We start from the raw sequence: 16,154 nt of genomic DNA, 5'->3' as shown, positions 1-16,154 counted from the left end.
AAAAATATATAGATTGGATTTCTGATACTACTAGAGTATTCATACGAAGAAAATGTGAAACATCATTGTGTATAAATTGTATAATGTGAAAAAAATCGTTTGTTCGAGGGTTTTTTCAGATGTTTTAAAACCATTTACGCATTTTATCTATGTGATATGTATATTTTATTTCATAAAAATGACTATACACGATTTTCAATACAGATACCTATTGCATTACAAATGTTCTTTTTCTTTGTTTCTGTTGTAAGGAACGAACCATATGTCTTAAATATATAAGGAAATGTTGTTGTCTTTTTTAAAAAAATCTGGGACTCCGTACACGTAGTCTTAGAAGTAATTGACATTAGACATGAAAACGTATGTGATATCTAAGAACAAAAATGCATGTTTTTGGAAATTCGAATATTTGCTTTTCAGTTCCAATCCTTTTTTTCCCGTGTTACATCTCTGTAACCAATACTTAAAATAAGTTTATTTAAACTTTTAGACCTTCTCTCCATCGATTTGCAATATTCTTGATAAGTTCCATTGTATCAGAATCAATGTTTTCAGTTGTGACTTGATAGAACACCTCCTCAGACAGTATTTCTAATATTTTATCACGATAGTGCTTATATATATATTATATATGTGTACAAATATATATGAATTTATATTTATATTATATATCTATATGTACAAATGTCATACCTGTCTGCCTCAAAAATCGTTCAAAGATGGCGACCTCTTGCTAAGCACATATCCTCGGCTAGAGAAGAAGGTTACACACAGTTGTTTTTTGCTGCAGTTTGTGCAGTCTACTTAAAAGTCGATTTTAACAAAAAACAAACTTAAATACAATGTTTTAATAATTTTAGCGCTTTTTTATCGGAGTAATGTCAAGTGGTATTTTCCTCGTGTCCAGAACCAAAGCTGAACTAACGGGAGCAATAAGGTGCTGAATTGCTGGCTATCACGTGTACCTAACTCTAATAAGTTAGTTTTTGAATAGTAACATAGTAAAAGATGCTTAGTTAACCTACATGGAGTATTGAGTTTTTCTTTCCAAATTTTTCATTTTCCCAGCAAACGTTGTTAAATATATGTCGCTACAAATTTGAAATTAACTAAAGTTAGATACAACGCGAAAATGATGAGCAATCAGTTCTCGTTTTGTAGGTGTCAACCTCTGAAACTTCCAAAGAGGGAGATCTCCCTCATTCTACATTTCAAATGAGGGAGAACGTGCGTGAATGGCGACTGACACTGTTGTGCTCAATTTATATTTCCCTTTTAAAGTATCAAAATAAATCCAAAAAGCACAAATATGATTCGGACACTCCTGTTAGGATCATTGCACAAACCCTGCAGTATCTATGAGATCATTTGATAACAGGATGCAGATTTAGAGTTTGTGTGAGTTTGGACTTGATTAAGGGAGTTTGGCGTTAGATTGGTGAATATTGGTCAAATTGAGGGAGTCTCCTTCCTTATGAGGGAGGGTTGACAGCTATGTGTCGTTGGGGAACCTCTTATTCACTAATCACAGTTGAGATCATAACTACAATTGTAGACGTGTCAGAAATGTCAATGTTTTTCTACTGAGTGATCAGCACTCCGTTGAAGAGTGTCTAAGATTTAGACAGAAGTACATGTTCTTGCCATTAAACGTAATCTTTTAACGATTAAAATGTTGCCAGGTTAATATTGTTGATTGGCATTTCTTTCAGATGAGGGAAACCACTTAAACGCTAAGGTCAAACATGTAACTTGTGATTTATCAATTCTTTATTGGAGAAAATCTAGTAAAATAGCGTAACACTTATTTACATATTGCTGATTATTCTTGGAAGTCAAATATGCTTTTATATTCAAGCATTTGTATCAATGATTACTGCTCAGACGCAACAAAATTTTCGAGCCAGTTGGCCACTTGTTCATAATACTTGGTATGCCACTCCATATTGACCGAAATTCTGTTAAGTGCAAAGTCAAAGCCGTGAAGATAAGCGGCGTCATCCGGTTGGATCTCGTCTCGCCAGTTTTCAATCTAGAAATAGAAAAAGGGAGATAAGATTTGTGATAAAAAAAACTATCCAAAGTGTCATATGTAAAATCATATTTGCACAACAACCATAAATGTTCAATCTTACAAACAATAATGAATTACAAAGATTAAAGTTAATCGTCCGCTTATTGTTTTTTTTCTTTCATAGTTTCCAATGAAAATAATGTTTCGATAAATCAGATTTGAGTATTTGGTATGAAAACAAGGAAAAATAATATATATAATTTCAATAGTATTTATTCTTCTTGTATGCCTATTAAGAAACACGTTTTATGGTTAATTAAAACAGCTAAAAGGGTAAATATACATACCTTGCTCATATCATATTTTGTATACATTCCACTGACTGTGCTGACGATAATGTTATTCAGTGAGTTCACGTCCAGACCATAGCTGTTAACATAACAATATAATAAATTTAAATACTGTTCATCATATCGCATCAAATTATATTTGATAGAAATGGCTACAATAACGAATATTATTAGTACCGATCGACCCCAGGCACAGTTTAACCTTACAGACAAATGCCCTGCACGTGATCCACACTTACCGATAAACTTAACCTGATTAGATACACTATATTAAGAACACGGCCTCGATAATTTGAGAAAATAGCAACACCAAGTGTACCACAAACACACGTAAAACCTCCGCCACCATATATACTTACTCAACCACCAGGAATTCCCATTTTTCCAACATGAACTCAAAAGCCGGGTAAAAGGCTACAGGATTGCTTTGGAGTGTTGTGAAGGCAATGGGGGCATCTTGTTTTCTGATTTTAGATGGATCTAGTATGTATTCCAAATATCTAAAATAGCAAAAATGTACTTACTTTAAAACTGATACAAAACAATTTATTTTAATGAATTATTATTTAAAAAATATGTTATTTTGATTAATTTCAATTATACATATTTATATGATATATATATTAATTCACCGACGACCTCAGACACAGTTAACACGTATAATGGAAATAAATTAATGTTGTGATTCTACTTGGATGGAAGTCGTAAAGTAACAGGCGATATATGTGCAAACAGACAACTCCAGAGCATGCTCTGGGTTAGTGAATCAATTAAGGCCCTGATGAGAGATTGGCATTATACTGTGACAAGAAATGTTTACGTCTATAGAAACTTATGATGCCACGTCTGTTTAAGACGTTTGAAGCGAGGTAACTATTACTGTTATAACTTAGGTAAATGTCAAGATATGAATCTGCACAAGATATATCTATTAACTACCTCTTACAATTTTACAATAATAGTTTAAAAATCACATAACTATCCTGAGCACGAGTCGGTTGGGGCACACTTAAGTTGGACAATTATTTGTTATTCGTTATTCAGAATAACGAATAACTTTCTAAGATGACTTTCCATGGGAAAGAAAGAAACGCATAACGAAAACTGCCTTTACCTTGCGGTCATTTTATCGGTCTTCATATCATATCTACGATACGCTAGTTCACGCTTAACTTTACGCGTCCTTGCACTAATGATAACTGTTATGCATTGATTTTCTTAAAAGCAATTAATTATAATTTCTGTTTTGATAGTTATCCTTACATTTGTCATTTAATTAATGACTTATGAAGAAAAAACTAAATTAAAGAAACCACTGTAATGTGTTAAGTTCAATTTTAGACTCCGTAGCTTTAAAGAGACACCAACCCGTACCTAAGATTTCCACATTTTCGCTGACGTCATATTCCAATCTGAGTTTATTCTAATACCGCCGTGGTTGATCGAAACAAAAGTGTCAGTGTCATTTATTATATTCTCGTATCGTTAATCAACAAATAATTGTTTTTGGTAGTGACAGACTTTATCATCGGATATGTAAATTTACACTTAGTACAAAGGTGTAATTTGTAGGAAATAAGATACTGTCAGTTAGTTGACCGTTTAACTCCAAATAAAGTAATTATATCACCCTTGTTTCATCACACCTGTTATGGACTCTGTCTAAATATTCGTCTTTATTTAGACTCTTAGCTACCTTAAGCAATGACGTGTTAAATGGGCACCAGAGCCAAGTACAGTTCTTGCACTCGTTCCATGACAGATAAATTTATCAGAATTGGTGAATGATTGTCCCCGTCAAACCAGCCAGCCAGGCAACACAACAACATAATACCTCCCGTAAAATAGGAGCATAGAAAAAACAAATATCTCAAGTACTATAATGGGCTTATTGTCTCAGCTTTCAGTTTAAGTTATTTCAATGTCAACTTAAGCAAAGTGAGAATCATGTATCTCAAAGATGTCTTTCCATTTCATCTAAGTATGAATTGCAAAGAAGGCCGGTTGTATACTATTTAGCCCGTTAGGGATTATCTGTGAATATGAACATAAGGTATCACAATTACTACTGACATAACAAAGGGAACTATGTACGGTACTCAATCCTACTATAAATATATAATTAGAGTAGTTTTTCGTTTTTTTTATATAAGCTACGAGCAGCGGACTACGATAGGTCAATGTGGGGGAATACATGCCAAACTTTCAATAGTGATATCGATTTATAGACAATGACCTGCTGATGATCCACAAACGGTCTGAACAAGCCAGTGCAGTGAGTGCGGCTGGTTGTTCCGTGACTGGTCCATTGCGGTAAAGGTTAAACATGTAATCCCATTCCTCTTCCCCTCCTTCTTTTACTGCTTTACAGAATACTGTCTCCTTGATGTCAGCAGGAATCCTACAACAAAACACAAATATTATATATAAACGGACTAGGTAACTAAATCAATTTATTACATTTTTTGCCTGTGAAATATTAGATTCTATCAACTTGATAAAATTGATATCTTTCACACTGTGACAAATATCAAAAGTGATATTTTAGATTTGACCAATCATAACGGTATCTTCCAATCGCTGCATTCAAAGGCAACGATATTTTGTCACAGATTCACATGAAGCGACGGTAGAATAAGTGGTTATTATGGTAAATGCTTGGTACACAGACTTAAGTATTTACATATATATACCAGTAATGACATTTTTATAAGCAATCATACCAGAAAATAGCAGAAAACGTCGAATTGCATTGAGTATCCCATTTAAAATGGCGTAAACACATTGTTGTCAAGCGTGACGTCATTATAATATGGCGCTAATTATTACGTTTCTGATTCCCGCCCTTTTTTAATGTATTACATTTTTCATGTTTTATGCTTTACAATGTAATAAATAGAAAATTTAATGGTGTCTTCAGTAATAACAAATATATTTCACTCGTGTGGCTTATATTTTGATATGTTGCACTCGTGCTGTGACTTGTGAAAAATATCAAAATATTAACCACACTCGTGAAATATATTTGTTATTACTGAAGACACCATTAAATATCCTCTATGTATTTTGTTTGAATCAACTTTTGTTTTTTGTTTTGTGTTTCAATTTGGCCCTGTGTTTTTTGTATATGTTACAAACATTTCGCTGACGTCAATCGCAGAATGATCAACGCTGCTATTCCTATTCCGCATGAATGTGGCATGTAACCATTATATTTATTCCTATTTGAATACTGGACGACCTTTACGATATCGTCTCCCACTTCTGACTATACAAGACACATTGTGTCATGTGGAACACACTTGTCTCAAATCTCAAATAGGTGTTCAAGGTTCAGGAACTCCTTTTACAAAAATATTCACAAAGAGGTTCATGATAGCATATGCTTCATTTCAAAATTCTCAGCACCATTTCAATGAAACCTGAAAGGTGACTTCATTTCAATGCGATATGGACATCACCATATTTGTATTTGGGTCAGCGGGAAAATATTTTCCACCGAAAAACAAAGACGGCATCTGGTATGGCTAGAAGGAAATAAACTTTTCTAAGGAGCTTTTGCAAATTACTTCAATTATTTCAAAATAAACTTACGGTTTACCATAAAGTTATTTTGTTGTATATGATTGATCGTGTTGCAACAAGTATATTAACATTTGTTGTACGGGTAATACATTACGCAGGTGCCTTTTTAGAGTTTTAAGATTTTAAGAATAATCTGGTATGCATCGTTCCCAGGCCTACGTATCGAAAAGTGATAGTAATGAAAGACAATTAAGTAAGTACCCAAGTCAGTATAGAATTGTTCGGTAGGTACTTACAGTGTCCCCGAGGTTTTCCAGTCGTTAAAAAGTTCTTTTGAACGCATGGCACATTCTTGAATACCATATTTGCACGACAGACTAAACATCAGTCTCGAAAGGGACCTGGAAATAAGACAAAAACATTTCAGGGCGATCAAAAGCAATATTGCAGTGACATGTGTAATTCGAAACAGCCCTGCATTGAATATACCTTAGCATGTGTTATTGTATACAATGTATATGTACATGTACCATGTTAATATACGTATATAATGATGCTGTGTTTTTGAAAAGTTTTACACGTGTAATAATAGGTACATGTATCATGGTAGACTAGATTGGCGCATTCTAAACATATGTGTAAAGATATGTATATGTATGTTAAATACACTTGTATTTGAAATGAAGTACACATATGTATTACAATTAACACGTATACGTAAACAATACTCATGTGTGGAATGATTGTTCTTGTAGCATCAACAGGACACCGAGATTAATTCGGGAAACGCCAACCTGCCTCACCACAAATCGGACAAGCTAGTTAGACCACCCTGGTCGGCATACAGAACAACAGTGTTAATTATAGTGTCCTGGTAAGTGGGGTTGCGACTTCTGGCATCGGGGTCAACTTGTTTAAGGCCCCTGAACAGATTTCTTACATAGCGAAAAGATATACATATTTCGAGGCAGCCCTTGGTAGAAGATTGTCATTGTCAAAGTAACAACAACTAAAGAGAATCAAAGTTGCAACAGAATTAACTCTGTTAAAACAGAGGGTGTGGCCCCCTGGGTGAGGGGGTGGCAGAGGGATGGGCGTTATAGTGGAAACATGAGGATAAAACAATGAAAGAATGTTTGCGAAAAAGTAAATGGAAAATAATATTAGTTGGTCCCGAAAGGAAAGCCGATTCAGCATTTTATCGACCTACAAATCTAGGTCAAATCCGATCAATGTCACGTCTTTATATGGAGAACCGGGCCAATGACAACAAAATAACACAACAAGGCACACTTTTAAGCAACAAAACAAACAGCAACCTTCATTTTTTACCAATGACTAATAGTAACAACCGTGAAACCTTGCCATTGTCTTCTTCAAGCTGCATCAGCAAATTTAACTGTATGCACACAAACTTCTCTAGTAGTATTTCAGCATCGGTAGTGGAATTCTCAAGTTTTAATTCAATTTAACGCAATACCTTTGCTGGGTAGGACGGTCATCATTCAGGGTGACATTCAATGAACGGCCTTCAAGCAAACTCAACATGAATCTCTGCGGTGGAAATTAAAAGAAAACAAAAGTTGATTTACAAAAAAATACCACATAAATAACTGGAATGGCATCTGCTAGGTAATTATCTTAATAGTAATGATTCCGTTAATGAAGGATATTGAAAAAAGCAAAACATGAAATTAAAACAACCCGTTAGTATCAAAGAAGAAATTGAAGAAAGATATTCTTATAAACTGCTTACTATTGTTTTAGATATGACAACCGTGTCGGTAGAGAAATAAGGTCAAGATGGAAAAATAACTATTGACATGTAAAATAAAGTAGTGTATAAACATGAATGATGTTCTAAACAGACCTCAAAATTTCCATATGCTGGACGACTTCTCAACATCTTATCCGGAAAATCGAGTTCACTAGACGCGTACGACCAGGGTATAAACTCAGTCTCGTGACGTAGATAGGACAGCATATCCCAGGCAGTTTCAACATCTGCCATCCCAGCCCTTCAATGACAAGAGAACAAGTGTTATTCAATTCAATATGCTTATTAATTTAACCGTTTATATGTACAAAATAATAACGAAAACAAAACTTAATTAACATGTCATGCGACGCTGTTTATTAGGAAATCATTTTTAGAGTCTATATTTTTCAAAAGTAATGCTAGTTTGGAGAATAATTTACGCGACCCTGATAGTAATTAGCGTTCTATATATAGAACCACGTGCCTGAAGCATCAACCTATCATAGAATAGAAAAGTGGATGGTATCTACTTATGAAAAATGATCCAACATCTTTGAATTGATACCATGGTATACAATACACTCCTACTTGGCCGAAAATGTTCCGTTTTAAGTACATTAAACAACAAAATTCGCTAGCTCTCCATATCCTTTACAATTTATAAAATACAAAATGCAACTTCTAATGAGATATCACATATTTATTTATTTTTTTTAATTCAGGAGCCATTGCATCATACTGCATAATAAGGCCCCTTTTAGCAATTATGACTTAGTCAGACCTTCATCTTGGTACCATTGAAAACATATACTCCTAATAAGTTGAGATTTCCCCATACTACATGTATACTACTATATCAGACTACAACCTTTTCTCTTGTAAAAACAACTCTACAAGATCTTTTTTATGGACGACGTACAAACCTTTTTTGGTGACGTATATAGTGGTGAGTATATGGATTTGTCTGCACACCAAAGCGGTGCTGTTTTACAAAAAAAAAACATCGCTATAGGTTCGATAGTAACGTTTGGACACATGAATACGTGTTTACTGGACGTTTGCAATATACATATGCACTGTAAAGGATATCCATGGATAATCCCATACAGTTTTATTTGACTTGATTGGCGCATTCTAAACATATGTGTAAAGATATGTATATGTATGTTAAATACACTTGTATTTGAAATGAAGTACACATATGTATTACAATTAACACGTATACGTAAACAATACTCATGTGTGGAATGATTGTTCTTGTAGCATCAACAGGACACCGAGATTAATTCGGGAAACGCCAACCTGCCTCACCACAAATCGGACAAGCTAGTTAGACCACCCTGGTCGGCATACAGAACAACAGTGTTAATTATAGTGTCCTAGTAAGTGGGGTTGCGACTTCTGGCATCGGGGTCAACTTGTTTAAGGCCCCTGAACAGATTTCTTACATAGCGAAAAGATATACATATTTCGAGGCAGCCCTTGGTAGAAGATTGTCATTGTCAAAGTAACAACAACTAAAGAGAATCAAAGTTGCAACAGAATTAACTCTGTTAACACGGAGGGTATGGCCCCCTGGGTGAGGGGGGTGGCAGAGGGATGGGCGTTATAGTGGAAACATGAGGATAAAACAAATAAGTTGAGATTTCCCCATACTACATGTATACTACTATATCAGACTACAACCTTTTCTCTTGTAAAAACAACTCTACAAGATCTTTTTATGGACGACGTACAAACCTTTTTTGGTGACGTATATATTGGTGAGTATATGGTTTTGTCTGCACACCAAAGCGGTGCTGTTTTACAAAAAAAACATCGCTATAGGTTCGATACTAACGTTTGGACACATGAATATGTGTTTACTGGACGTTTGCAATATACATATGCATTGTAAAGGATATCCATGGATAATCCCATACAGTTTTATTTGACTTGATTGGCCTTCGGTATCATACAGTATAATCGAATCACCACAAGGTGTAGGTCTTATGAAATCGGGAGTTGGGTAACTAATGCAAATTGATATAATGCACTTTCTGCATTGTTTGCTATTTATATCAATTTTCAATTGTCTATCATTTTATTATATGCCTTAAAAAAAATCAATTCGAAGGGGAAAAACACATTTACTGCATAGGACTTCCTTTTTGTTTTACAGAATATCATTGGCGACGATTTGCGCAATGAAAATGTAATTGTCAATCTAAATGAAGGAAACGGAAGGGAGGGATCAATGATAAACTGTGTAAAGGCTTTAAAAGTAAAATGAAAACGATCATCATAAAAATAAGTAGTAAAACAAAAAATCAAATCACTTACTTGAAAATAGCCCATACGTCGCTTATGAGAGTTCCCCTGTTTACCACGTGAATTTTCTGAAACAATCAAAATATATTTTTAATTTTACAATTGTACAGTATTTAAAATAGGAATAACTGTGCATTTTAATTCACTCCTTTGGAGAACAAAAAATGTCATGAAAATACAAAAGAGTTAGAAAAACGAGAAAAAAGTCGAGCTCAAAACCGATAAAACTAGTGCAAAATATGAAAGATTTACAAGGATATTTACAAGGAGAATCAGACCAGGAGTTCCAGAAGGATACGCATCTTCTTCTTCATCGACGACACATAATATGTAAATCTAGTGCAAGTAAAAGTTATGTAACATCGTAGAACTTGTTTGGTGACAACAGAAGCACAAGACACTAATAAGCGTAATGAAAAGCATCGACTTTTATATCATACAGTGTGTCAAATGAGAAAATAAAACTTGACGAACAAACGGTGCGATTACTCATCATGATTGTTTTGATTTTACCGTATGATCAGTCTTCAGTTGAGTTATCAAGGCGTCCCAGTTCTCCTGCTCGTAGTTCACACGGAAGTACCCATAGTGTTGTATGTTCCCCACAACCCATCCGCTTGACTTGTTGATGCTGGCATCGGTAGCGTACACTAGAAACAAGGGTAATGCATTAATATAGCTACCTTACTCTTATTTGAATTTGAGGTACATCAAATTCCTGTAATGCTGGCCGTTTTTGTTTTTCCCCCCCGTTCATTTTGAAAGCTGTTTAATAGGTTTAATAGGACGATGTATGCTCAGCATGTACTTATATATGAAAAGTGACATGGATAATAAACCACTTTACCACATTCACCCCTGAACTTTTATAATAAACTATTCCAACCTTTGAATTTGAGGAGTTTAAATGTGTCTCCAGCGGTGAATGAATTGAAGTCTCACTGAAATGTCACTGTAGAATGATTCTCCGAGCGGTTCTCTTTCAATGAAAAAGTATTATTTTTTTCATTCCTGTCTCACTTATATTTCATGTTTTTGTCTTAGGTGATGCCTTTTCGAATGTTGTCTTAGGGCTAAAAACATTTGTGTCTGCTGATTTTTTTTCTTTATCAATGTGTTCTAGTTTAATCAGCTTTTGCAAATTTATGGCTAACACAACATCACATAAATAGCGTTATTACGTTAATATTTACAAATGTGGACGTTTAACATTTATTCAATGAATTTAAGTCTTAGTTGCAACTGCTGTCGGAAGTTGAAAATGTGCCCACTAGCATATCACTCAAACTCAAATTAAACCAAACCAAACCTTGTACTTTTGGTGCCATCCAAACTATGTCACTTGCCGACTGGTCGAATTTAAGTTCTTTATCAGTAGTGTAGGTGAATGGGATATTCCAGCCATATCTGTAAAATATATAAAATACTTAAACTGAATATATTGCAAAAGCGGAAAAAATAATAGTTCAAACCTTGAATATTTAGGACTCATTGATATGAGTTCAAATAATGCAATTTCAAACAGGTTGTAACAGAACAGCTTACGTCAATTCCAAAATAAGAAAATAAAATATTTCAGCATATATGATGGTGCAACAACGAATTGCGAATGAGCTAGTTTGAATCAGATCAATACAACATATCTATGACATATCCCATAACAATAAAAAAACACCAAAATTAGATTGATAGACACTGCATTAACTTCTTTATTGATTAAATTGCAAACTCATGTTTCATAAGATACAAACAGGATATATGTATTTACAAGAATCAAGAAAAACGCGATGTCAAAACAAAATATATCTCCCTCAAAAACACTAGCTGAAAGTGAATGTGACATTCCCTTCATGTGATGACATAATCTCTACGCTTAGTTGTTGTTACTTACAATTTAATAAGCCTCTGATCATGTAGCACTTGATCATGTGTCGTCAAACCGTAAAATATGGCGGTTTTGGACAGGATCGACTACTTTATCATCAGATAAGCTCACCAGTGAAAGGAACGTCAACTCTGGGTAGAGAGTGGTGATACCGGACAAACAATATTGACGTTGTCTTTAAGTTGATACAATCAGTGACAACGATATGTATTCTGTCACATTCATCAGACTCTACTTCTAATAACCTTTTATTTCTTAACGCCCTGCTTGACAATAACACACTTTCGGCTTTAATGTTGGCCCAGGTGAGGAAGGCAATGGGATTTTTCCCAAGGCGAGACATACCAAAGTTCTTAAAAAATGGAAATAGCTATTCTCTACTTAACGTTAAGCATTTAGAAAAAAAGGCAACAACTGGTTCACCGGTTGTCAGTATAATATGGTCGGAATACTGTGCTTGGGCCTTTCGGCGTAGTATTTCTGTGCGATAGCACTATAACGTCGGCATCAGATCCGCACTAACACACAGAGGCAATTACACCAACATACCCTGTCTCAAGCAAGTACAAACATGCACGCTTACACAACACACATGGAAAAATGTCCTTAAATGATCTTAGATGTCAATAGGACGTTAAAATTAAAATCAAACCATCAGACAAAAGCTGACTGATGAAGGTAAAAAGGTACATATCAACGCGTCACTCAGGAACGTTTTACTGGTTTTGATATATCAACCTATATAAAAAGGTACGAAGGTGTGCCAGTGATTGAAAAATATTACCCTGCGAAATCAGTAGTATTGTCTGACTTGAGAAGAAATCGACTCTGATTCAGATAGAGGCCACCATTCACTCTCCTCACTGTCACCACTGGGTAGTTCTTCTGTAATATCCACGAGTCCATCACAGTTTTTACGTTGACATCAGTATTCCCATCCATGACTGCTTGCTACAAATAATGCAATAGAGACAACGCTGCAGAAAGATGACAGTAGATGGGGTAAAACAATATATAAATGCTTATGAATTTTCTTCACAAAAACATAACACTCATTATATAATTCAAATATAATGTTTTGATTATGAACTGATAAATGTTTCATTTAATCGGTAGCATTGATATTGTTTTTTTTTAATACTGGTAAGATCTGGAGAACGTAACGTCTGAACGGAGGTTTTGGAATCCCTGAACCGCAATGTCCTGATATACACAACTTCAATTATCAGCGTCTGAGATGTATTGCGTCGAATGTCTAATTTCATTCAAAAAGTGTGCTGTTGCTATACATGTATTGGCGATGGTCCATAAAACTATTGTTTATTACTATGTATTGAAATAGTATTTGGCTACATGTGAAATAAAGACTATCGGTGAAAGGGGCTAACACAGGCAAATCAAATGCATACTAGTAATTTCTTTAAAAAAAACAAGAGCTTAGTGTTAGACGGGAGGTAACTCAAGTTAGTTTAATTCGCGTGTGTATTATACGCCCTCACAAATAAAGAAAGAAATGCCATGTTATGTAAGAAACCGATGTTATAATTGTGTCCGAGATTAAATATTCCTTATGCGATATGCAATGTATAAGGCAACGACGTAATCATTGGTGTAGGATGAAGGGTATACACAATTGAAGATTTCGGTACTGTCGCCATTTGTAAACGTATAATATAACTAGAAATCTTGCAATCCTATCTAAAATTTCATGATGTATTTTCTAGAAATTGTACTGTTTTCCAATCCGCAAACCGTCCAGCATTCAATTTTGATTATATTAGTAAAATAAACCGATACATTCATAAAACATCTCTAACTGAAAAATATTCCGAAGCATTAACACACGCTGACGGAATCAAATATCAAAATCGATACTGAGGGCCGAAAGACTAAGAAAACATTGAGGCATCTATATTGAAGATCTCTCATCAAGATACTGTAAACAGACACGAAGAGTCCAAAAAGGCAAAGAATCGACTGCTTAATATGTAGCATTTGCTTTGATATATTCCTTCAAACTCAGTATTGTATGTTTTTTCCATAATACAAAGAAATCAGGACTTTATTAACTCTCTGCAGATAAATATATTTCATAATATGGCATCAGCTTATGGCGACAAACATTATTTTCTTTTGTGTCCATTAAGTAAAAAGACCTTTACTAAGTTCTTAATCCGTCATCAGGATGCTTCTATACAGGAAAATGACGATGTTTAGAGCAGTCTTAAGATAGAAATGAATCAATTGTGATGCATATAGAATTAATAAGCAACGAGACTGGAATGTTACTATAAAGTAACAGGAAGTTAACGGTGGGAAAAAATGGCGACACGTTTGTTGTAAAGAAGCGGCATGACGAGTGTAAGTGCATTTTAAAATTAGTTTTGGAAAATTGAAATTATCTACAATATATTTATAGGTAAGGAAAAAGCTCTGCTACATAAAACATCTAAGTATGGACATATTCAAATGGTATCGTATCTTTTCCTTGTAATATCCCTTAACAAACTTCTTATCAGCCTTTTACGAATACAGGAACAGATAAGCTACAAGTCTATCCATATTTCTTCTCACACATGTATACAGACTGGAACAAGGTTTTGCTCTGAACGACGTTGACCTGCGATATTCTGTTTGGAAGATTCACAAATTATATATATTGTAAACAGTCACGTACCGCTTGTAAGGCCGCCCACAAGTCATCATGAGCGACGTTTCCATAGGCTTTCTCATTCAAATAGCCCTGTAACAATGGTAAAATAATGCATTACATTCGTGAATTATGCGAGTTAAACAACGCATCTGTTCTGTTCGGTATAAATTGGAATTATATTGCCAAATTTGATAACTTTATATAAAAAAAACATAATCTGTAATAACCTTTCAAAATTGTCAACTACTGTTTTAAATGGAAATAGAAAAAAGACAGGGTATTGAAACATTACGTGATTTTATCACTGGATGATATAAACTAAATGTAGATAGCAGTCATATCGACTACGTGCCAGTAGAACATATACCTCTAGTCCTTTCCTGAAGGTTTCTGGTCCAAGGAAGTTCCACATCATCCTTATAACAGCACATCCCTATGTACAACAAACCATAAAATATCATAACAACATTTGCCAAAACATTCATTGCTTAAATAAAGTTAATAATTTTGAAAATTACTAATGAAACAAATTTTGCTAGCATTGTGGATTGAATCACTCAAGATACGTATAACAGTATGATCAAACCTTGTAGTAAGTGATGATTTCAAACAATGACAGTATCTGGTCGGGTGTGTACGCCTCTCTGTAGACAGGGGTTACATTTTCAACGCTGTCTACGTCCATTACTGGTTGAATCACATAAAGGTTAATCAGGTCCATCTACAACTCATGAATATTCATACTTGTTCAGCTGTATTATAAATAATAGCAACAGTCGCTAAAATACCTCTTTGTATTGCGATTTCGCTAATATTTGTTTGGTTGCATATATTGCTATTCATCAACTTCAATCAAATGTTGTACTTCACTCAAGCATATGAAGTGATATGGTTTACAAATAGCTAAAAATAAGCTAAGATAAGAATAGCAAGATATCTGTTTAAGGCATTTAGGCAAACAGTTATCACATAACGACATTTTAATATATAAATAGAGCAGTGATATATTCTTGATAATCATTACGAATAAACTTATTTGAAACAAAAAGATAGAAAGTGAATACATACCGCCTATTACTCCCAGATGGGAGCTCTTCACTAGTCTTAGATATGACTAGTATATAACATTTTTGTATCCTGGGTTACAGCGCTACACTAGTCTAAGATACGAACAGTATATATACCATCTTCGTATCCTGGGTTACAGAGCTACACTAGTCTAAGATACGAGCTGTATACATACCATCTTCGTATCCTGGGTTACAGCGCTACACTAGTCTAATATACGAGCTGTATAATACTATCTTCGTATCCTGGGTTACAGCGCTACACTAGTCTAAGATACGAGATGTATACATACTATCTTCGTATCCTGGGTTACAGACCTACACTTGTCTAAGATACGAGCTGTATACATACCATCTTCGTATCCTAGGTTACAGTGCTACACTAGTCTCAGATACGTGCTGTATACATACCATCTTCGTATCCTGGGTTACAGCGCTACACTAGTCTAAGATACGAGATGTATACATACTATCTTCGTATCCTAGGTTACAGCGCTACACTAGTCTAAGATACGAGCTGTATACATACTATCTTCGTATCCTGGGTCACAGCGCTACACTAGTCTAAGATACGAGCTGTATACATACTAT

At 34.6% G+C, this 16,154-nt stretch overlaps 1 protein-coding gene across 1 annotated transcript in view; it reads right to left on the bottom strand.

Moving 5' to 3' along the window:
• Positions 1–685: 685 nt before the first annotated feature.
• Positions 686–16,154, bottom strand: part of LOC110457967 (aminopeptidase Ey-like) — a 28,326-nt gene continuing 12,857 nt past the window's right edge. Inside the window, exons 8-21 of the mRNA XM_021509486.1 lie at positions 15,083–15,217; positions 14,864–14,929; positions 14,521–14,586; positions 12,628–12,794; positions 11,268–11,365; positions 10,472–10,608; positions 9,971–10,026; positions 7,760–7,907; positions 7,370–7,443; positions 6,186–6,290; positions 4,601–4,765; positions 2,724–2,864; positions 2,362–2,443; positions 686–2,032 (exon numbers count right to left, since the gene is read on the bottom strand). Coding sequence (XP_021365161.1) covers positions 1,874–2,032; positions 2,362–2,443; positions 2,724–2,864; positions 4,601–4,765; positions 6,186–6,290; positions 7,370–7,443; positions 7,760–7,907; positions 9,971–10,026; positions 10,472–10,608; positions 11,268–11,365; positions 12,628–12,794; positions 14,521–14,586; positions 14,864–14,929; positions 15,083–15,217 — 1,599 coding nt within the window. The 3' untranslated portion in view covers positions 686–1,873. The remainder of the gene's footprint in view (positions 2,033–2,361; positions 2,444–2,723; positions 2,865–4,600; positions 4,766–6,185; positions 6,291–7,369; positions 7,444–7,759; positions 7,908–9,970; positions 10,027–10,471; positions 10,609–11,267; positions 11,366–12,627; positions 12,795–14,520; positions 14,587–14,863; positions 14,930–15,082; positions 15,218–16,154) is intronic.

The sequence above is a fragment of the Mizuhopecten yessoensis genome, unplaced genomic scaffold, assembly GCF_002113885.1.
Source record: "Mizuhopecten yessoensis strain PY_sf001 unplaced genomic scaffold, ASM211388v2 scaffold9385, whole genome shotgun sequence".
Classification (NCBI taxonomy): Eukaryota; Metazoa; Mollusca; class Bivalvia; order Pectinida; family Pectinidae; genus Mizuhopecten; species Mizuhopecten yessoensis.
Note: the sequence above shows the minus strand (reverse complement) of the source record. Positions and strands in the feature narration are given on the sequence as shown.